Source organism: Nesoenas mayeri, assembly GCF_963082525.1.
Source record: "Nesoenas mayeri genome assembly, chromosome: 25".
Taxonomy (NCBI): domain Eukaryota; kingdom Metazoa; phylum Chordata; class Aves; order Columbiformes; family Columbidae; genus Nesoenas; species Nesoenas mayeri.
In genome coordinates this window covers 6,254,152-6,276,534 of record NC_137549.1, presented here as the reverse complement: position 1 = coordinate 6,276,534, position 22,383 = coordinate 6,254,152, and the positions used below count along the sequence as shown (strand labels likewise).

General features: G+C 67.5%; 2 protein-coding genes across 2 annotated transcripts; both read right to left on the bottom strand.

The window, feature by feature from the left end:
• Window positions 1–12,601: 12,601 nt before the first annotated feature.
• C2CD4C (C2 calcium dependent domain containing 4C) lies at window positions 12,602–13,855 on the bottom strand (the record flags this gene model as incomplete). Its single annotated transcript, XM_080359288.1, has 1 exon — window positions 12,602–13,855. The coding sequence occupies one exon, from the start codon at window positions 13,853–13,855 to the stop codon at window positions 12,602–12,604; it is 1,254 nt and encodes a 417-aa protein (XP_080215414.1).
• Window positions 13,856–17,010: 3,155 nt separating this feature from the next.
• SHC2 (SHC adaptor protein 2) lies at window positions 17,011–21,349 on the bottom strand (the record flags this gene model as incomplete). Its single annotated transcript, XM_080359552.1, has 12 exons — window positions 17,011–17,139; window positions 17,249–17,550; window positions 17,803–17,967; window positions 18,056–18,122; window positions 18,205–18,385; window positions 18,538–18,664; window positions 18,837–18,888; window positions 19,119–19,172; window positions 19,282–19,401; window positions 19,571–19,631; window positions 20,000–20,070; window positions 20,744–21,349. The coding sequence occupies 12 exons, from the start codon at window positions 21,347–21,349 to the stop codon at window positions 17,011–17,013; spliced, it is 1,935 nt and encodes a 644-aa protein (XP_080215678.1).
• Window positions 21,350–22,383: the final 1,034 nt, after the last annotated feature.

Below are 22,383 nucleotides of genomic sequence, written 5' to 3'. Positions count from 1 at the left end.
CCCCAGTGCCACGCAGGCGATGCTGGAGCCTCTGCCAGGGCTTGGGGCCGCACCGGGGCTGGAGCGTCCGCCGGCCGAGTGCGCAGGGGCTGGAGGGAGCTCCAGGGGCTCTGTGCCGCTCTTCCTCCCGCTCTGCTCTCGGCCCCGCTCCATCCGTCTTGCAGAAATTGGCTGAAACCCAATTACCAGCGCATGGGCAGCGCAGGGAGGGGGCTGGTGCCCGCAGAGATGCCCATTAGCTCCGGGGGATGGAGATGGAGCGATAGGATCTCTAACGGCCTCTTCCCAGCCCTGCCCTTGCCCCACCGTCCTGGCTGTGGGGAGGGCGCTGCCAGCACGGGGGGCGCCACCAGCACCCCACACGCCCCCGGCTGCCCCAGCTCTCTGCCTTAGCGGGTGGCACCTCTCCACCCCAATGCCGTCTGTCTGTCTCTGGGCGCTGGACAGACAGCATGGTGTGGCAGAGAGCCTCGCGATGAGCTGGAGAAGGGTCCCCTGGGGGTGGGATGGGGACGGGACCCCGCTGTGCTAGGGTAACGCTGGCAGCAGGGAGGTCATGGTGTGCACCCCTGGGCAGGATCTGGTCGCAGGTTTTGGGCCGCGCAGGTGCTGGTGTGTGCCTGCACCATTACAGCCCCGGCGGGACAGCTGTGCCCTCCCGCTGCCCCTCCCGCTGCCCCTCCCGCTGCCCCCTCCCGCTGCCCCCTCCCGCTGCCCCCTCCCGCTGCCCCCTCCCGCTGTCCCCTCCCGCTGCCCCCTCCCGCTGCCCCTCCCGCTGCCCCCTCCCGCTGCCCCCTCCCGCTGCCCCTCCCGCTGCCCCTCCCGCTGCCCCCTCCCGCTGCCCCCTCCCGCTGCCCCTCCCGCTGCCCCCTCCCGCTGCCCCTCCCGCTGCCCCCTCCCGCTGCCCCCTCCCGCTGCCCCTCCCGCTGCCCCCTCCCGCTGCCCCCTCCCGCTGCCCCTCCCGCTGCCCCTCCCGCTGCCCCCTCCCGCTGCCCCCTCCCGCTGCCCCTCCCGCTGTCCCCGCTGTCCCCGTCCGGCTGGCAAGAAGGACATTTAGCAGTGGAGCCTGCTGGTCTCTGAAGTTTAATTAACCCTGTCTCTCTGTGCACAGCCTCCCCTTCCCCTGCTCCAGCGCCACAAATGATCCTATGCAGATGCTAATCTGCAGAAGGGAAAAAAAAAGATCCCACATTTAATTGCAGAACATAAAGATATTACAGGGTCATTAAAACACCATGAATATGGAAATGAAATCCACAGGCATCCATGCAGATAATGGCAGGGAAAAGGGAGCCGCAGGTGAAGCTGAAAGGTGGGAAGGTCGGCTGGGTCTGGATGCACCATTAACCCCCTGCTCCCGGGGCTGGGGATCCGGAGGTCTGGGTGTCCTGGCCTCACGCTGTGGGACCCGCAGCGGGTGGGCGGTGCTGCTGCTCGGGCAGGAGCCCCCGGCTGGGCCTCTGGGGACCCGAGTGACCGGGGGCTCCAGCAGCCGCAGGACCCCGTGGCGTGGGGGGACACTGGGGCGGTGGAGCCGGGTGGAAGCTCAGCCGTGGGGTGGCTGTGGGGCTGCTCCACGGCTCGTTAACAGGCTGATGCTGGCGCCTCGTCCCCCTCCACTGCTCCCTCCCGCACCGCTGTTTTGACATGACGTGAGCCGCAGAGCGGAAAAAATTAATAGGGGCCTTGCTAATTGGAGCTGAGGCACCGGGAACAGGGGACAGGGCAGCGCAGGGTGTCCCTCTGTGGCGTTCAGTGGTGGGGGTGTCGGGGGCGGTGGGGCCGGCGGGCAGGGGTGCAGGCAGCAGCGGCCACCCGGGCTCGGGGGCTGTTGGCTGTGCCCCCGTCCTCACCCTTGGGGACGTCCCCGAGGAGCTGCAGCCGCTCTGGGCAGCACAGGGCGCCGGGGCCCCCATGGAGGTGTCCGGTCTCCTTGGCTGGGGAGCTGCTGCCCATGGGAGGGCACAGCGTAGGGGACACGGTGCTGCCGGGACACCTCCAGATCCCCAGACCTGTGGACCCCCGGCACGGCGCTGCAGGAGCCTCCTGGCCGGGCCGCCCGAGCCCCCCTGCTCTGCCAGCAGCAGCTTTTGCCTCCAGGGAGAGCGCAAGGAGGAGAAAAGCAGATTAGAGCTATCGCTGCATCTCCACACGCGAGTCACAGAGCTAAATGTCAGATCGCATCTGACACAGCGCGGGAGGGGGACGAGGAGCCCCGCGCACCCCTTGCCGCGGGGGCAGCTCTCGCGGCGCGGGCGGCGGGGCTGCGGGTGGGCGCCTGCCCGGCCCTGGGCGCAGAGCGGGGACACGGCCGCTGCTGGGGGCCCCGTCTTGTCCAGCTGGCACAAGCCCGGCTGCAGCCCCGGAAACTTTCCTCCTCCAGTTCCCATGGAAACGAGGAATTTCCTTCTCCCAAAGTTGAGCTGGTGGTGGGCAGGGGTGGGCAGCGGGCAGGGATGGGCAGGGGTGGGCAGGGGTGGGCAGGGGTGGGCAGGGATGGGCAGGGATGGGCAGGGATGGGCAGCAGGCAGGGATGGGCAGGAATGGGCAGGGATGGGCAGCAGGCAGGTGATGCCGGCACTCACCTGCCCAACTGAAGACCCCTGGATGACACACTCGGTGGGAGCGGCTGGTTTGGTGGGCACAGTCCTGGTTTGGTGGGCACAGTGCTGGCTTGGCGGGCACAGTCCTGGTTTGGCGGGCACGGTGCTGGTTTGGTGGGCACAGTCCTGGCTTGGCGGGCACAGTCCTGGTTTGGCGGGCACGGTGCTGGTTTGGCGGGCACAGTCCTGGTTTGGCGGGCACGGTGCTGGTTTGGTGGGCACAGTGCTGGTTTGGTGGGCATGGTGCATCTGGTGCTGCACTGGCCCCAGGGCCACTGAAATCCTGGGGGCTGAGCACCAGGAGCTCTTCCATGGGATAAATGTGGAGGAGACAGGATTAGACAACAATGACTAAAACTAAGCTTCGGTAAAAATTAACTCCAAGCAGGGGAATGTTCCAGGCGCTGCCATTTGCTGTCAGTAAAAATAAACCCGCAGGTTAAACACAGCCTTTTCCTGCTGGGCGCTCACGTGCTGGATCAGATCGCTTCCTCCTGGCGAAATGATTGAAACCCTAAAACCAAGCCCGAACCCCGAGGTGTGCGGCACGGGGCGGGAGCCAGAGCCCCGGAGCGCCGGCCCTGCTCGTCCCCAAGCGCCGTCCCCAAGCGCCAGCCCAGGAGCTGCTCGGCCGGTGCCGGGGCTGGCGGAGACCCGGGCAGCTGCCGGGCTGTGCCGGCGGTGCCGCTGGCGGCGCTGGCACCGGTGCAGGGAGCCAGCTGGCGGCGCGGGCTGGCGGCGGCCCCGGAGCCTTCGCCCTCCCCGTGGGAGGTGCGAGATCTCGCGCTTGGCTTCGCCCCCACAGCAGCACCCGCTGCCCTCCCGCCCCTGCCGCGGGGACCAGGCGTGCCAGCGCCCGCCGTGCCGCCAGGAGAGGTGACACGGTGCTCGTGGGATGGCGATGGGAGGGGGCACCGCTGGAGATGGTCCCTCCCCAACGCCGCTCCCGCGCCCCGGTGGGACCTGGCACCGTGGGGTGGCGGCGTGACCCCTCCTGGCACTGAGCAACAACCCTGACCCACCGACCCACCGGGCATCGTCCCCTGGGCCGGGACAGGGTCCCCAGGGCACCTCGGTGCCACCGCATCAGTGCTGCAGCAGGAGGCAGCGAGCACCTGCTGGGCATCCGAAACCTGGAGCGAGGGGAGCGCTGGGTGCCCTGGGGCTCACTGTGGCGGTGCTGGCGCTGCCCCCAGCCACGCAGCCCCCGGCTGGGTCCGGCTCCTTCCCCCACCTGCCGCTTGCGCTGGGTTTTTAATTAGCGCTGCTCTGTATATTCAGATAGCGGGAGCCCAGAATGGAAACGTACAGGTGTCCCCTTGATCCAGTTTCCATGGTTGCCGCATTGAGGTGGGGGCTACAGCTTAGTTTTTTTTATTTAATAATTTTATTACAGTGGCTTCAATCTGTCGGCAAAGGAGGAAAGGGGGAGAACGTGGGGGAATGAAAATGCGGGATGAGAAGGCCATGTTCCCGCGGCTGGGTTTATTTGCTGTCGTTCTTTTTGCCTTGTTAGCAAGCGCTGGTTTCCAAGATGCTCAAAGTCATAGAGCTCGGTAAGGAGATCCCAGCCCTCGCTGGCCCAGGCAGCCGTGTCGGAGCCACACAAGCGCCCACGGGCCACCTCGCCGGCAGAGGCAGCCCCTGCAGCGGAGGGAGAGGAGCAGGATGGTGCTGAGCTCTGCCCACCCCTGCTCCCGTCCCCACGTTCCTGTCCCCATCCCCACCCCCCTGCACAACAGCTTTTGTGCAAGGGGGGTTAAACAAAATGCGGAAACAGCACAGGATCAGGACACACCTGCCGTGCGGGCCGGCTTGCCAAGGGCATGGGAGAAAGAAATCCCCTCTCCCCCGTGTGCTGACGCCGTCCTGCGCCGCGCCGGGCAAACACGCACGTCGAGCCACGGACCTATTAGTCTCCAGTAAATGTTCTTTTCTCCCCCGATTTGTTTCCCTGAAGCTTGATGCTTTCCTCTCCTGCTGCCCCGGCCTTGTTAGGCTGCAATTAAAACCAGGAATCACAGCCGCATGGTGCAATTAAAACTACACACAGGATGCGGGATGCCACGGGGAAGCAGCAGCTGCCGCTCGGCTCCGCTCCCACACCCGACGGCCCCGGGTGTTCAGTGCTGCGGGAGCGCCGAGACGGCGGCACCGGCGCGGGCTCAGCTCCGCCACAAAGGTCTTCACGCTGCTCCCGGCATCACCAGGTCTGGCGCCTGGAGGATGCGCCGAGATGCATCCACTATGGAAGCGAGATGAGTTTCCCAGCTGTGAGGATCGTTAAACACACGAGCAGCGCTGACGGGCAGAGCCCAGCTCTGCTTGGTGCCTGTTCGCTGAGATCAAACCTGCCCCGCGCAGCAGGGCGGTGACTGCTCCGCACGGGACCCTCCAAGCCCTGCGGGGGGGACACACTGACCGCCGCTCGCTCCACCCTGGGACAATCCTGGGGCTGCAGCTCCCACAAGCAGAACCTGGAGCTTGTGTCCCCATCCCAGTGAAGGACTCGGGACAATCTGCGCCGCTGGTGCCTGCTCCTGGCCCGGTGAGCGCGGCTCCGGGTGCCGCGTCCAGCCGTGGCGCGGGCTGGCGCCAGCGGGGCCGTGGACACGGGTTGGGCAGCGCTGCCGGGCCGGCGCGTTGTTGGTGCCCACGCGGTGCGACGCCAGCGGTGACCAGCCCCAGTGCCGGGCAGAGCTCGGAGGGGCCGGATCCTGCCGTGGAGGGGCCGCTTTGCCGCACGCTGAGCTGCCCGGAGCAGCTCGGCAGCCGGTGCCGCGGGGGAGCGGGAGATCCCCGGGAGCAGGGCTGAGCCTCCCCGAGGGCGAGACCCACCGCCCCACCTGCCCCCGGGATGCCCGAAACCCCGGCGTCCCCGCAGCACCTGCCCACAGCCCGTCTCGGCGCCGCCGGGGCACGGCCCAGCAGCCGCCCCGCGCAGAGGCAGCTCCAGCTTTGGAAATATATAGTAACATGTGAGCGCAGGCAGCAGAAGTAGCAAAGCATATGGTAGGTGTTGGAGTTTATTCCTGTCGGTGAGTGTCAGCAGCGACAGACGGCTGGGGGTGGCAAAGCGAGAGATTTTGGGAGGTGCCCGTGCAACACCACCCTACGGATGCTACAGCTGCGGCGAGGGTGGGGACCCCGACACCCCCCGCCGGGTGCCACCGCGGGGGCACCACGTGCGCAGGACCCACCGCGGTGACACTTCCCCGGCGCCCGCAAGGAGCAGCTCAGCGCTGCCGGCACCACGGGGACGTTTGGTACTGGCGGTGCCTGCGGCTGAGCCGTCCCCAGACTCACCGCGCTGCGCTCAAACCACAGATAATTTGGCTGCTCCCAAACAAGCAGAGTCCCCTGAGCATCACCCACCTGATGGGAGGAGGACCCAGGAAGGTGACGGATGCTGCTCCGCAGGTCCGGCTGGCCCTAGTGCTGGTGGTGATGCCGCGGGCACCGCGGGAGCTGCCCGTCCATCCCGGCCATCCCCGCTCCCACCGCCTCTGCTGGGAGATGCCGCGGGCAGGTGGCCAGCGGCCGTGGGAGGGGAACAGATTGTCCGCAAAAAAGCCCATCAGCCCTCGAGTGGCAGCTCAGAGCAGGATCTACGCTGCATTTACACCCCGTTCGCCTGAGCCTGCTGGGGGCTCTGGGGCATCCCCTGCACGGCTCTCCTGGCAGCTGGTACCGTCCCTTGCGTGCCGCCTGGACCAGGACTTGGAGCTGCCGGAGGAGGGTGATGCTCTGCCAGGGTCAGGCTACGGCAGCTCCCCGTGCTCCGCGGTTCCAGCACTGTGGCAGCCCCCCACCCCACCCTGCCTGGGGGAGAAGGGGCAGCCCCAGTAAGCGCTGCACCAAGTGCAGTCCTCCCCTGGCACAGGTGAAATAAATACTCACCGAGCTGCTCACCTGCTGCTCCTGTTCCTGCTAATTGCAGTGTTCTCACTTCACACTGATGTGCTTGATAAGATTAGTGATTACAGAAATCTCATATGGCAATTGGATTGAATTGGGAGCTGTGTGAGGGAAATTGGACTGAGCTGCAAATAGGAATTAATTATAACCTGGCAGCAGTGAGATTTGAGGTTTTGAATACATATTTTTATGTATTTCCTGGTGCAACCTCTGCTTTTGTCGCAGGTGCAAGAGGTGCGGCAGGCTGCACCCGCAGCGAGGGCGTGCTCGCTGCCGCCCGGGCCGGGCCGGGGACGTCGGTGTGATGGGCCCTGGGCTGGGACTGCCGGTGCTGCTCCAGAGCACACGAGCCGGCAGCACCTTCCCCGGGAGCGCGGGCTGCAGAGCCTCTGCCCTCCCTGCCCCCTCCCGGCAGCGCCGTGCTCTCCATTACCATGGCAATGCCGGACGAGCTCCCCGCAGCGTGTCCAGCGCGGGCCGCGGACGCCGCCTGCGCCGGGCAGACTCGGCCGCGATGGCAGACGGGGTCCCACACCCCAACCGCACCCAAACGGCATCGGAGCGCGCAGGGGCATCGGCACAGCCCGAGGGAGCAGCGAGGGAGGGAACGGAGCCGCGTCCCCTGGCCCGGGGCCCTGGCTCTGGCTGGGGAAGCGCAGGGAGAAGCGGAGTTTGCCCTGGCCAGCACCCGGAGTACCTCCCAGCCCTTTCCCTGCCGCTGGGGGTCTGACCGGGTGGTCCCACAGCAGCACAACCGCTGCAACGCGGTCGCCCCCGCACAGGAGTCAGCGAGCGCATGGGCAGCCCCGGGTGCAGAGATCAGCCCCAAACGCCGTATGGATTGGCGTCTGTGCACACCGATGTTCAAGTGTTTGCCAGCAGCCACCGACGTTTAACAAAACCTCCTGTCTGCTTTGTTTATGCCATTTTTTTCCCTCCCACCTGGGCCTATTTGATGCTTTGGGCATTCTGCAAACATTCTGAAGGCAGCGTTTAGAACTCCAGCAGGCAGCTGGCGCAGAGCAGTCACGGGAGACAGAGCGGAGCGGCAGGGAGAGACCCTTCACCCCACGGAGCAGCGCTGCCCTCCGCGGTCCCGCACGCTCTGCACACCCGGCCCCAGGCCTGAGCCAGCCCTGCGCTGGCTCCGGGGGCTCACATTAATTTCTCCTCTGCCGAGGAGATGGGGACGGGGGAGTCCAAGGCAGCGCTTCCCAGCTCGTCACTGCCTTTCCCTGGCTGTGCGGGCAGGATCTGGCCCTTGGCCCCAGGTCGTGGCCAGATTGCCAGCCTCACAGTCAAAGAGCAAAGCTCAGACGGAAAAGCAAAACACAAAGAGCGTGCACGGCAGGGCTGGCGGTGACGGGCAGCGCTGCCTGCCCTGGGGACAGCCCGGCAGCTGCTCCCGCAGCGCTGCCTTTAGTGAACCGCAAACTGCTGCGGGGCTGACAAGGAGCCTCAGGCCATCCCTGCTGGCAGCACAGCCCCGTGTCCCCAGGTGCCGGTCTCCGTGTCACAGCCCAGGGTGCAGGAGCCCGAGGGGGGTTCGCTCTCCTCTGGCTTTGTCTCTCGCCTGATGTGACTACAAGGGATTGTGGGATTCAATTAAGTTCTGTTTTCCTCCCAGTAGCAGTGGGAGTCTCTCCTCCCCGCTTTCCAACAGATGCGCTGCCATGGAAGAAAAATGCCTGCAATAAGCCGAGGAGCGTGTGCCTGGGGAGGCCGATGCTCGCGTGCAGCCGGAGCAGCGCGGGGCTCGCTCGCCGCTTCCCTGCCGCACGCCCGTGCCGGCGCCCGCCCGGTGCCACGCACGGCACGTCCCACCGCCCAGGGACAGCCGGCAGGGCCCCGGTGTCCCCCCGCACCCTTCGTGCACGGAGGATGGGAAGGGGTGAGCTGGGCACTTGCTGGCCCTGGAGCAGAACCCCCCCTGTGCAGCCCCCACACCCCAGTTCCACGTCTGCCTGGGGAAGGGGGGACTCGCAAGGGCGGCCGCTGCCGGGCCAGCGATGTGTCTGCGCTCCGCAGAGCTGCCAGCCCCTGCAGGGCAGCGCCGGCCGCGGGGTCTCACCCCAGCTGGGATCCAAGGTTTTCCGGTGCCTCTGGCGGCTCTGGCACAGCCTGTTCCCCAGGACCCGCTGAGCCGGAGGGGCCGGTTGTGCAGCCCGGCATGGCGGGGACGCAGGCAGGGATGCAGGCAGGGATGCAGGCGGGGATGCAGGCGGGGATGCAGGCGGGGATGCAGGCAGGAGAGCCCCCCCAGCGGACCGGGCGGACGAGGGTTGCCAGGCAACAGGAAGATGCTTTTTCTGACCAAAACAGTCAATTGGCAGCCGGGTCAGGTGGGGGGGGCACAGGGCCCCGCAGGGCTGGGGCTGCCAAGGGGGCGTTCAGGGCTCCCCCAGGCCCGAGAGCTCCCGAAAATCTGTAGAGGAGAATCAGCTGTTGCTGCTCCATTGGGCCACAAGCTGCCCTGGCCCCAGCCCCTGAGCAACCTGGAGCACCGGCTGGGGACAGCGCTCGCCCTGGGAGCCCCTGCCCGGCCCGGGGACAGGGACAGGGTGTCCTATGGGGACAGCCCCAGGGCTTCCTGCCTGGGAAACCCTCCCCAGGGGAGCCCCGGCCCCACCACACACCCCGCAGGAGACTGAGCCCCCAATTTGTCCTCTCCCTCCCTCGCCAGCCATCTCGCACGCAGCTGAATGAGCTCCAGGCAATTTTCTCAGAAGTCGAGTCCTCGCATTGTGGGAACACAGCACTAAAAATAACCCAAGTCTGCGTGCGCGTCTCGCCCAGGTGAATCTTGCTCTGGAGATGAGGGCAAAGGAGGCGGCAGCTGCCACCGGCTCCTGCGCGTCCAGCCGCTGCGCCTGCTCACCGCACGCGCCGTGCTGCCCGAGCCCGCGTCCCCCAGCACGACCTGCGCCCGGCTGCACCAACGCGGGGCCCAGAGACCCCCTGGGGCTCCGGCACCGCCAGCCACGGGCAGAGCCGCTCGCAGCTCCCGCTCCGGAGCCTCATCTCAGCACCACCCAGCCCTCCCGGGTCCGGCCCAGGGTGGGGAGAAGCAGCTGCAATTCCTTCCCACAAAGACACGATTACAAATGCAGAGTTAAATCTTCCCCCACAAGACACCCCCCCCACCCCTCCGGCTGCTTCCAGCACCCTCAGTGTTGAACACTTTCTAGGGATTTTTCGTGTGTTCGAGCTGACCCCATCGCTCTGGTTCAGACTAACTTAATCAGCCTCATTTTATTGCTAACTGCTGTAGCTTTACACCTCTAGAAAAAGCACTACTTAAATTATTGGCACCTGCCAAGCCCTCACCACGCTGCTTTCCCTGCCCCCGTGGGGGCAGCAGGAGAGAGGCTGGATCTGTTTAGCTTTTATTTCTACCAAAAATGACAAATTATTAGAATGGTGGAAATTAGAAAAGTGGCATTTAGGTAACAGACAAACCTCCCTCTTTTCTTCAGCAGCATCTGGTTAAAAGCACATTTGGAAATTGAAGGTGAGGAAAGAAAACCAACCGAACCAGGGCGATGTGCTGAAGGGCAGCAGCGCAAGGGCCAGGCTGGGGGCTGGAAGGGCCCCCGGAGGGGCTTCGCTTCCCCAGCCCCGAGGCCCCCAGGCGGTACCAGCCGCCCTCCCCGCGCCCCTGTCCTGTTCTCCACGGGAGATGCTCCCGCCGCTCACCCCACGCTCGGCAGCACCAAAAGGAGCTGCTGAACCGCTTTGAGCTGTTGGGAACGGGCAGCAGCGCCCAGGGAAGCGGCTGCTGGGCAGCGGGGGCCAGCGCCGCCCCCACCCTGCGTGACACAGCGGGGGGATAACGGGGGATAACGAGGGATGACGGGGGATAACGGGGGATAATGGGGGATGACGGGGGATGACGGAGCTGGGGTGACGCTGCAGCCACAACGAACAGCAAAGGGAGCGCCTTGGGGAAACCAGGAGCCAGGGCACAACCTGCATCTGTTTTAGAAATGACTTTATTGCACTAAAAAGGGGAAGTCATCTGTAAACAAGCATTCCATTCAGATATTAATATATATATATATATTTCACTCAAAAAATGCATCATTAAATCCAGCCACGGAAATATCAAAGCAGGAACAGTAGAAAAGAGCGACAGGGCAGGACAGACCAGCCAGGCCACGTCCGGGGCCCCGCACCCCCGCAGAGCAGGGCTCACCGGCCACACGCCCGCGACCCCCCCCGGGCCGCCCCGGGACAGACGGGGGCCAGCGCGAGCCCCAGGGCCAGCCCAGCCCCAGGGCCAGCGCCCCAGCCCAGCCCAGGGCCAGCCCAGCCCCGGGCGCAGCCCCGGGCCCCGCTCGCACCATCGCCCTTCCCCGCACCCAAAGGCACGCGGCTCTGCCGAGGGGATGCGTCACCCCCAGCCCTCTCAAGGACCACCAGACTCTTCGCCTGGCTCCTGCTCCCCCTCCCTCGCAGCCTGGGCCCCCACTCCAGCAGCACCCGGGTCCCACCAGCCCCTCGCAGGCACAGAAGGGGGGACCCCGGCAGCATCCTGGGGACCACACGGTGCTGCCGGGGGCGCATGGGGCTGAGCGGCAGCCAGATGGGTCTGCTCAGGGGCAGGGTGTTCATCCATGGCCCATCTCCCTGTCTCTCCCTTCCCAGAGCCCCCCTCCATCCAGAGCACTCGGGGACCACGAGCATCCCCGTGCTGGCTGCTGGGGAGCCCCAGGTGGGAACCCCCTGTAAAGGAGGGACACATCTGCTCCTTCAGTCCTGCATGGTTTGGTATCGGCCACAAGCTCAACAAACAGCCACAATCACCCCAAATCCCCCCTGACATGCAAACACCACGCAATGAGAACAATGTCTCACGTACCTGAAACATATTTACAGACAGAAGTAAAACGCGCTGGGAAAGATCAGCCTCAGATATAAATAGCCAACACTGAAATCTGCCATCTGCTGCAAAGGACAAGGAAGGAACATCAACTGCCACCGACAGAGGTTAACACAGAGGGACACATGTGTGCGTGTGTCCACACGTGCTGCAACAGGCAGGGACAGGAGCGCCGCGGATTCTGCTCCCTTCCACAGCAACATGCAGAGCCCGAAGCAACGGGTAACACCACACCGAACAACAACAAGGTGCCGCTTTTATCCCCCACGGCATTTCCCGCTGGGCACTGGGGCGTCGTGACCCCACGGGACACGTCCCCCATGCGGGGGCCGCGGTTCACAAGCCAGAGCCCCCCGGGTGGGGGGGGCGGAGGGTGGGGGAGCCACAGCCTGCCCCAGGGACAGCCCCAGAGCCACCAGCACTCCGGGGGGGCTAATCCTGTCACCCCCGCTTTTGTCAGCAAGTGTGCTGGCTGGGACAGCACCCAGGGCAAGGGGTGCCAGGCGCCCCCACGGCAGTGCCAGCCCCACAAAGAGGGGCTGGGCACAGGCAACTCGGGGGTTTGGGCAAACCCAAAGCCCTGAGGCTCCAGGAGCAGTTTCCTGCAGGGCATCAGCAGCAGGGGACGCTGCGGGGGGGGAGGCTGGGGGTGTCTGACCAAGACTTGCACATCTGTGCAGTCCTGCGGGGCTGGGGACACCGTAGGAAAAGCTCGAACCCCACAAACCTGACTCACCCCCCAGGGCCACCTCCCTTGGCCCACCCTTGGGTCATCTCTGCAGTATTTTCTCTGCAGTTTTTGTCTTTTAAATTAAAGCTGAGATTGATGCTACCACCTGCCTCCAGCAGCCGGGGCTTTGAGAGAGGGGGTAGTAAGTGTGCTACAGAGATCCACCCACCTCCAACCTTTGTTTGGCCAGCTGGGAACACGGGCAGCAGGGAGGAAGAGCCCAGCAGGTGACATCCATCCTTCCCAGAGGAGACGGCTGGTGACTCCCGCTGGGCTCCCGGAGAGCAGCCCCGGGGGCGCAGAGGGGAGAGGCTGCGCTGCCAGCCCTGCCGCCCCACGGCAGAGCGCCACGGCAGCGCCGCCCCGGGGACCCTGCGCTCTGCCACAGCCCGGCCCTCCTCCGAGGGGCCCTTCAAACCCCCCGGGCCGGGGGACAGGCCGGGTCCCTCCAGGGCTGGCAGCAAGTGCCTACAGGCAGGACAGGAGGGAGGTGAGCGGCAGCTCCTTCTCCCCCAGCAGCGTGTCCCGCTTCAGGCTGCTGCCCTTGTTGACCACCTTGAGCTTCAGGGACATCTTCCTGGCATGGCCAGGGCCCAGCCCGTCGAAGAAGAAGTCCTCGTTGAAGATGGGGTTGCGGCTGTTCTTGACGATGGTGCTGCGCTGCTTCTGCAGCTTCCCAGGGTTGAGGCACAGCGAGACGCAGCAGTTGATGCTGCGCAGGTCGACGAGGGCGTCGTAGAGGTCCTCGGCGGAGACGAGCCGCACGCGCAGCCGGGCGTTGGAGGGGTCGTACTCGGCGGCCAGGCGCAGGCTGCCGCCCCGGCTGAGCCGCAGGCTGTGCTCCTGGTCGCGGCCCGGCGGCACATCCAGCGGCAGGAGGGCGGCGGGCGGCTGCCCCCCGGCTGGGGCGCTCCGGGACCGGCGCTGGGCGCTGGGGCTGGTGTCGGCCGAGCTGTCGTCAGTGGACAGCGAGCTGTTGCGGGCGACCGAATGCTTCAGCTTGATGACCTTGGACTGGCTCTCCTGGCTGAAGATCTTCAGCAGGGAGACGGAGCGGGAGAGCAGCGGGGAGCCGAAGGGCGAGGACTCGGCCGAGGAGCACGTGTCGCTCTCGCCGCCGCTGAAGTAGCGGCCGGGGTGCATGAGGGCTGCGCCCAGGTCAGCGGGCGCCCGGGGGCCGCTCTCACCGTTGAGCTTGGCCCTGCGCTGGGCGCTGGGCGAGGTGGCCGGCGAGGGGCAGAGGCTGCTGTGCTCGCTGTGGAACAGCGACTCTTTGCGCCGCGTGTGGGGGCTCTCCACCAGCGTGGCAAAGCCGTAGGAGGTCTGCGCCTTGGGCACGTAGGGCAGCGACATGGCGGTCTGCGCCTGCGGGTCCACGTTGGTGCCGAAGCCCCCCTCAGCCGTCCAGTCCTCGGCGCTCTCGATCTGGATGATGTGGCGGCCAGCAGCCCGCGGCCGGGGGCGGCTGGAGAGCCGGGGGCTGCGCGGGGGCTTGCGCCCAGCCAGGTCCTGCTCCGACGCCGAGGGGCCCAGGGCGGGTGCTGCGGGGGGCTCCGGGCCCTCAGCCTCAGCTGGTGCTGCGCTCAGCTTGGGCGGGATGAAGAAATCGGGGATCTTGTCAGGGGTGAGGACGTTACTGTAGCGGGACCCCCGCTGGGACTCCTCCGCACCCCGGGACCCGCCGTTCTCCGCCACGCCGCGCAGCCGCTCCAGGAGCCACATGTTGCTGCCGGGTGCGGAGCTGGAAGAAAACGCAGGAGCAACGCTGTCACCGGGGAGCGGGGACCGGCAGGGGCAGAGTGGAGCCGTCAGCCCGGGGAGCGACCGGCGGCACCAAGAGACGGCGACTCACCAGCCCGCGGGGTCGGGGACAAGGATGGGAGGGAACCGGCCGCGCCGAGGGACACGGAAGCCCAGCAGCCCGGAAGGGACGGGAAGGAATCGGCCGCACCGATGGGCACCGGGACACGCCAGCCCGGGAACAAGGGACGGGAGAGAACCGGCCGCGCCGAGGGACGCGGACCCGGCGGCGCCGCCGGCCCCGAGCGATGGGTCGCGACGGGACGGGGCGGCCGCGGCCCACGGGGAGCAGCTGCCGGACGCGACGCGGTGCCCGGACCGACCGACAGACCGACCGAACTACCGACCGCCGCGCTGGGGAAGTTGCCGGAGCCGCCGCACCGGAGCGGAGCCGCCGCCGCCGCCGCAGCCCGGGCGGGGCGCGCGCGGACGCGCTTTTATACGGCGGCGGCGGCCCCGCTCCTTCCCGCGCGCCGCCGTAATCCTCCGAGCGCGGCGCCCCCGCATTTCCCCGCGCCGCGCCCGGCGGGACCGGCCCCGGCACCGGCCCCGAGCCCGCCAGAGCGGCCCCGGGGCGCTGACGCTCGAGGGGTGCGGGGCCCGGCCCCGGGACACCCGGCCGCCCGCTCACGGGAGCGCTGGGGCTGGGATGGGACCGGGAGCGGGGTGGGGCCCGGAGGCAGCGGCCCCTTGGTCCCCCCAGCTCATCCCGCCCGGAGCGCCATCGGGGACCGAGGCCGGTGGGACGGAGCCGGTCCCGCTCCGGGTGCAGCTCGTTCTCCCCTCCGAGCTCTTGAGCTCATCAAAGCGCTGAACAAAGCCAACAGCTCTCCAAGGCGCTCGGAGCTCAAGGACTCGCTGAGTGCATTAAGTGGTTTAATATCGTGGCTGGAGAAGGGGAGAGGCAGTGCCACATGTCACACATCTCAGCAGCACCTGGCAGAGCCAGCGCTGGGGGAGGATACGGCCCAGGTGGTGCTGGGGGCAACGGGGCAAAACGTCAGGAGGATCCACGGAGTGTCACTGCAGGTCCTGGTGCTACGGGGGGAGCAAAAAGGGTACAGGAGACACTCAAACCAGAGTGATCAGCCCCAGCCCAGATACCAGGTGGATTTCTAGCCTGAGGACCGGGATGCACCAAGCAGGACAGTGACACGGACAGGGAGCACTGGCTGTTCCTCCCTGGCCCGTGGATGTGTCAGGCTGCAGGGACGGCACCGTCACCCCATGGCGGTGCAGGGCTGGGAACAAGCACCGGGAAGGAGGGTGAGCCTGGCACGGTGGGCGCCTTCGGCTCCTTTGGCAGAGCCACCGCAGCCAGGCAGCGCATGTGGGAGGCGGGAGGTCTCGGCTCCCTCTGCATCCTGCTCGGAGCTGAGCGCGCGGTCCCGTGGGGGCAGAGCGGCCAGATGGAGCCGGGAGAGGAGGATGGAAGGGAGGGTGGTGAACAAAAGGCTGGTGTTTGCCTTTCCTCCACCCTGTGCAACGGTGGGTAAACAAGGTGCAGAAATGGTTGAGTTCCCTGGTGATAACAAAGAGCGCTGGAGCTGGGCCAGCCCGGCCCGCTCGGCTCAGGTGTGGAGAGGAGCGGGTGCTGGGAGCTGCGGGTGCTGGGAGCTGCGGGTGCTGGGAGCTGCGGCGCTGAGCTCGCTGGGCTGGGCTCGGGGCCGGGCTGCCGGGTGCCGGGCAGAACAGGAGCTGCAGTGGCCAGGCAGAGACACTGGGGTCTGTCGCTCTGCAGTCGCTCTTCTGTGGCTTCCAAACCTTCCCCAAACACCTCGGCCGTCCCGTGTGCTGAAGGAGCAGCTCCGAGAGGTGCGCGACTCCGCTTCAGCCTGGTGTTAACTCTGGAGCCTACAGACTGCCACTCCAAACGCAGCAGCACGGCGCTTTCGGCACATGCGGCTCTCTGCTTTGTTCCACCGTCGCGCAGCTGCCGCCCCCGCAGCCCCCTCCTCCCGCACCTTCCCCTCGCCCCTCGCCCAGCAGGGACCAGGCCAGAGCCGAGCCGCACAGAGCACACAGAAAGAAACCGTTTCCCAGGGAGTGCTCTGTGGTGCTCTGTCTGCATTATTCATGTCCATACTTAACTCAATCAAGGCCTCCTATTTGTTTAAATGGTTTCTTGGTTTTTGCCTCCCAGCAGCAGGCAGGGGCCGGGGCAGAGCCAGCGGCTGATGAAAGGCACCGGCTCCTCCGGCAGCAACAGAAGAAAGTTGGGGCTCTCGCTGCCTTTTCCTGCCTCTGCTATTGAGGGAAAGGCGCAATTATCTTTGCAGATGCATTACTACATGACAAAAAATAGCAGCTGAGATGGAAGCACCACGTCCCTGTAGGCATTCAGCTATCAATGGAAAATTACACATTCATTACGGGGCTTTATTTAGGGGCTTATTCAATTCATTGACTCAGCCCGCACCCCACAGCTCCACCCCAGGGGGACGGTCCCCAGCGAGGGGCAGAGGGTGCCAGGGTGACCCTGCTCCTCGAGGTGGGTGCCGGTGACGTGGTGGCATCACCGGGCACACGGGCAGAGCTGGGCAGGCCACGGGTACCCGTGGGACAGGGCAGAAGGGACCTGGCAAGACCCGGGTCCCAGCACCATGCCTGGAAGTGACAGGAACAACCCAGGCGCTTTGCTCATTTCCGGGTTTAATTAGAAACATATTCCAAACCATGAACCCGCACCCCGAGCCAGACAGGCTGGAGAAGGGGCCGTGTGTGCCGTAAAACCTGCCGAAGCCCCGCGCCGGCTGGGCGGTCCCGGGGGCCGCAGGACGCCTCCCTCTCGGCAGCCCCCGCTGTGCCGGCCACGCCAATGGCTCGTCCCTGTCCTGCGTCTTCCCCGCAGCAGCTTCATCCTGGTGCCAGCCTGGGGAGGGCTGTGGGGGCTCAGGGCCAGCGGGAGCCCCCGCGTGGCAGCTGCTCCTGGGGACAATCCAGCTGGAGATGTGGGAGTGGCAGACACATCCAGCCCCACCGGGCTCCAAGGGAGGAGTGCGGGGCGGCGCTGGCTCCGCCGCGGTGCTGCCGCGGGCCCGGCACGACGAGCGGGTCAGGGGCTCCTACCCCCGGCATCACTGCTTCCTCCGGACAACCTGGCGGAGATGCAGCTCGCTCTCCGCAGCCATGATGGGCTGCTCGTTCTGCCGGTGGTGGCTGATGAGGTGGCTGATGCTCTCGAACAGCACGTCCTTGGTCCTCACCTGGGGCCAGGGGCACGGCGGTCCTGAACCCCCAAGAGCTGCCGCCCGCACGGGGGCTCCGCACAAACCCCGGTGCCTGTCCCATCGCCCCCCGCGCCCCCGCCCTTACCACGCCCTCGGGATCCACCAGCAGCAGGTGCTTGGGCTGCCCGCTGTGCATCCCGGTCAGCACGTACTGCCCCGGGTTGGTCAGGCTGTCGCGCACCAGGAAATCCCCGTCCGCCTGCAGCAGCCGTTCCGCGTCCTGCCGGCTCATCCTGCCGTGGTACCACGGCTCCCGCCGGAGCTGCTCCTCCGTGGGCGCTATGGGGGCCTTCCGCGTGGGGGGGCTCGGCCACTGGTCCTCGATGCGGGGGCTGGTGCCGCCCCCTGCCATGCACTCATGGAGCTTCAGGGCATCCTCGAACGGCCCTGCAGGAGCCAGAGGTGCGGGGTGTCACCCTCCCGGGGCACGGAGGGGACAGCACCGGGCCGAGCAGCAGCAGCAGGAGCTGTGGTTACAGCTGGACCCACCTTCAGGACAGACCCTGCTGCGCCACGGCCACCCCAGACATGCTGCTGTGCCTGCGCCCAGGCGCAGAGGGGCTGGTGCCGCCTGCCGTGCCCCAAGCACAGCCCCGCTGCCCCCGCCTTGTGTCCCCCAGCCCCTGGCACAGAGCTTACTCATATCAAAAAGGTCCTTTTTGGGGCTCTCCTCTGGCACCCCACGAGCCGCCGCCTCGGGCTCCCAGGCGTCCAGGCTCTGCGTGTTCACGTACATGTGCTCCTCGTAGTCCTGCAGCCCCAGGGGGTGGCCGTCCGCCTGCAGGTACCCGTCGCAGGGCTGGCCTGCGGGGACAGGGATCAGCAGCGGCCGGGGCAGGGCAGAGCCGCGGGGACCCTGCTCGCCTCCCGGGCGCCCTGCGGCGGTACCCACCCTGGCTCTCCAGGTCCCAGGGTGGCCCTGGCTGGCTGCTCTGCTCTCGCCTGGCTGCAAACCCACCCTGGGGAGAGGAGACAGGGCGAGTGCTGGGGGTCCTGCCTGGGACCCCTGCGGCAGCGCCGGCAGCAGCCCCAGGTGCCCACCTGGCTGGGCGAGCTGCAGCCCGCGGGCTGAGTGCGGATGTGACCCAGGATCGTGCCGTGCCGGAGCCGGGAGTCGATCAGCCCCCCTGGGGGCGGCTCCTTCCCCGGGATGCTGTTGTAGTAATCGTGCTCAGCCACCTCCTCATCCTCCCCCCAGGCCGACTCCTCCGCGCCCAGGGCCCTGCAGCGAGGATGGGGCGGCTGAGGACACGCTGCCCGGCTCAGGCCCCTCCCCACACCGGCAGGGACAGGGGCTCCCAGGGCGGCCCCCAGCCAGGGGACGTGCCCGGGACAGGGGGTGCGGGGCCGCGGCGAGACCCCCCACCCCCCTACCTGTCCGGAGGTGCCACCGCCTTGGGGGGGCTGTGCAGATACTGCTTGAAGCGCAGCTCGAAGGCCTGTCCCACCGTGCTGATGACGCTCTGCGCCAGCCCGTCGCAGCACTCCAGGATGTGGCAGGCTGCGGACAGACAGACGGACAGCTTGAATGTTGCCCCCACACTCTCACCACCCCTCCAGGACTGCCCTGAACCACCCCTCATGCCCCTCCAAGAGATCCCCTCCTCCAGCCTTCGTCCCCCAGCGCATCCCTCCTCTTCCGCACAGCTCCCAAGCGCACGGGCCAGCATCACCTCTCTGGTTGATGGGGTCCTTGGCGACATAGGCGACGTAGTCGGTGGTGTCCTGGGGGCACAGGGGATGCTCAGGGCCCGTGTCCTGCTGCTGTGCGGGGAGCAGGGCCAGGGGTGCAGGGGCAAGGGGACAGGCTCAGCCCCAGCCCCACATCCTGCCGTGGGACCAGGCTGCCCCACAGTTTGGTTCAGCCATGGGACAGGTGGTCCCTGTCCCCGTGGTCCCTGTCCCCGCCGCTCCCAAGGGACCACAGCTGGCCAGGGCTGGGGCGCGTGTCTCACCGTGTCCCCGCCGGAGGCAAAGGAGATGGATTGCATGTGGTGGTTGGCAATGATCTGCAGGGGGACACGGCCCACGGCAGGATCAGTGTGGGGGCTGCCAGCCCCCGGTTCGCGGGAGGCAGACGGCTGGGAGGCGACAGGGCCGCGTCCCCAGGGCTCTCACCTGCCGCGTGGTGGGGATCATGAGGTTCAGCCCGTCAATGGAGATGTTGACAGCGATGCTCATGCCAGCGAAGCGGAGGTTGCTCTTGCCCAGGATGGAGAAGAGGGATTTGTTGGGAGCCTGACAGGAGGAGAGGAGCGTGGGGGTGATGCAGCCCCCCAGGAACAGGTTTCTGGGGTGAAGGAGGCAGAGGAGTGCCTCAAGAGCCCCCCAGGCTCTGTCCCGCGAACCGGGCAGGCACCCCCAGCACCGTCCTGCAGCCCCCGGGCTGGGCTGAGTGGAAACTCACCTTCTTCTTCCAGATGCCCTTCACGCCCGGCACCGCCTCATACAGTCTGTTGATGGCTTCCCTGCAAGCGCCGGCTGGTTACCGGTCACCGGCCACCGCTGCAGGGCTCTGCCCCTTCCCAGCTGTCTCCCCACCTGCCGCTCCGCGAGTCTGGGGCCATCAGCCCCCGCAGCCCCGGGTGCCGCAGAGTCCCTGCAGTGCTGCCCCATGGTGCGCAATCCCAGCCAGGGCCACCTCCCTTCTCCTCTTTCCACCCATCGATCCGCGGCAGTGCCCTTTGGCTGTGTCCCCATGTGCAGGGCAGATCCGACGGGCAGGGCTCCCCGTGTTCTCCCCTTTCTGCGGGGCCCCAGGGAGGGGGAACACCCAGGGCTGCTGGGGGCTCTGGGTGGCATTGGGGTGCGGGAACGTGGGACTGCGGGGCCGTACCTGGTGACCTGTGTCCGGGTGTTAAAGTCGAGGGACCTCATGGAGCGCAGCACCTCGATGCACCCCATGTACTGCGAGGGGGACACGACCAGAGCAGCCTCCTCTGGCCACCATTGCCAGCCCGGGGCAGGCGATGGAGAGGAGGGGAGGAGCCGGGTGTCAGTGAGAAGGCTCCCCTCAGAGCCAGCTCCAGGGCTCCTACCCCAGCGCATGGCGTCCTTACACCCTCCACTGCAAAACGCCCCATCGCATGCTCAGATCCTGCACTAAGACCAAACAAACTCATCTGTGTGCTCTGGCTTTCGGTGCCCTCGTAGGGCCTGGGTCCCAGGGCCGGTTTCCCAGCTCAGAAAATGCGCCGGCCCCTTGCCCGTCCCAGGCTGGGTCACAGGCTGTTCACCCTCCCAGGGTGTGCCAGACAGTGTGGGCAGCGTAACAGGGCCGGGTTACCCGCCATGGGCAAGAGGGCCGCAGGCTGCGCGCGCTGGGGGTGGCTGCCCAAGATACCCCCAGGCCGGACCCTCACCACGTCCCCTCGGCCTCGCTCACAGCGCCACGGGCTCCCGCGATGCCCGTGCCATGGCAGGTCCCGCGGGACCCTGGGGACGCGGCCGCGGCCCTTGGTGGGACAGCCCTCGCTGGGGCAGCCGCGGGGAGGAGCAGGCAGAGCCGCCGAGCCGGGACACGCGTGGGACCGGCAGCTCCGCGCCCTCCCGCGCCGGGTCCGGCTGCGGCGGAACTTACCCGGACGATGTAGGAGACGCCGGGCCCCAGCACCCGCTCGTCGGGGTGCAGCCAGCCCTGCGCCGGCTTGCGGATGAAGCTGCCGCGGCGGCTCCACTCGTCCCCGCCCGGCCGAGCCGCCTCCGCCCGCGCCGCCCGCGCCGCCCCCGCCGCCCCCCGCGTCCGCCCGCCGGCCGGCAGCGCGCAGGGCGCGGCGCACAGCGGCTCGCAGGCGCCCAGCACGGCGGCCAGCGCCGAGGGGGCCCCCGCGCTGCCGCCCCCCCGGGCCCCCGCCGAGAGCTCCCGGCCGGTGCCGCTGCCGGTGCCGCTGCCGGCGGGGCCGCGGCCGAGGAAGCCGGCGGGCCCGGGGAACTTCCACTGCGGCATCCGCGGCAGCAGCGCGCAGAAGGTGGTGCCGGGCTCGGGCTCCTCGGCCGCCGCGGGGCCGGGCCCGGGGGCCGGTGCCGGCATGGGGGCGGTCAGCGGCTCGTCGCGGAAACGGTCATACTTGGGCTCCGGGAGCATGCCCGGGGCCGCGCCGCTCCGCTCCGCCGCTCCGCTCGGCCGCCGCCGCGCCGGCTCCCGCCCCCCGCCCGCTCCCCCGGGGCCGCGCCGCGCTGATGTCATGGTGCGAGCTCCACCGCCTCCCGGCCCCCCCGGCCGCCCGCGCATCCCCCGCCCCCCGGCCACGCCGGACCCACGGCCGCCCCAGCATCCCCCGCCCCCCCGGCCTTTCCAGCATCCCCCGGCCGCTCGGCCCCCTCGGTGTCCTCCAGCCTCTCCAGCATCCCCCGGCCGCTCGGCCCCCCCGGTGTCCCCCAGCCTCTCCAGCATCCCCGGGCCGCTCGGCCCCCCCGCCCCGTGCTCTTGTTCACCCCAGGTCTGACTCCTGCTCGTTTTTATCTGGCTGGAGAACTCAGGCAGTAAAAACCACAATCATTTTATTGCTTCTCTGCCAGTGTCTGCAGCAAGCAGGGCAGCGAAAAAACTGCACAACAAAACACCACCTTAAGGGACTTTCTGACCTCAATCAAGTAACTTGCCCTTCCTCCAGCGCTGTGGCTGCTGTTTCCCAGCGGTTCAAGGGACCCGGGCCTCTCGCCCAGCATCCCGCTCACCGCGGGGCTCAGAGGGGCCAGCCCGTGTGTCCCCCCGGTGTGAGAGGGGCACCGGGCTGGTGCGGACGGAGACACGGGTCCCGTTGGGGTCTCCTGACCGTGCCCAGGGCAGGAGCCGCTCGGGCAAAGGGTCTGAGCCCTGCGAGGCGATGGGGTGACGCCCCGACGCTTGGCTCCGGCCTCCCACGGAGCCTCCTTGGCCGGGCGAGCCGCCCGCAGCCCTGCCCGGGGACGACGCTCCTCGGCGGGGGCGGCGGGTGACGCTGCCGCGCGGGCGGGCGGGAGCTCTCCCCCCACACCGGCTGTGCAAACAGAACTGAGCCTCCCCGGAGGCCAAGCGGGCCCTGGGCGGCGGGCAGCCGCCTTTGTCTTGCCTCCTCCTCGCTGTCTCCTGCTCCCTGGCCGATGACGGGGTGAAAGCCAGTAATTGCTCTAAGTGCGATCGATAAATCAGGGTAATAGAATTACACTCGCTGTTGCCATATTAGGAACCGCTTCTCTGCTGTCTCTCTGCTCTCCTTGGTTTTGTTTTCAAACTGCTGC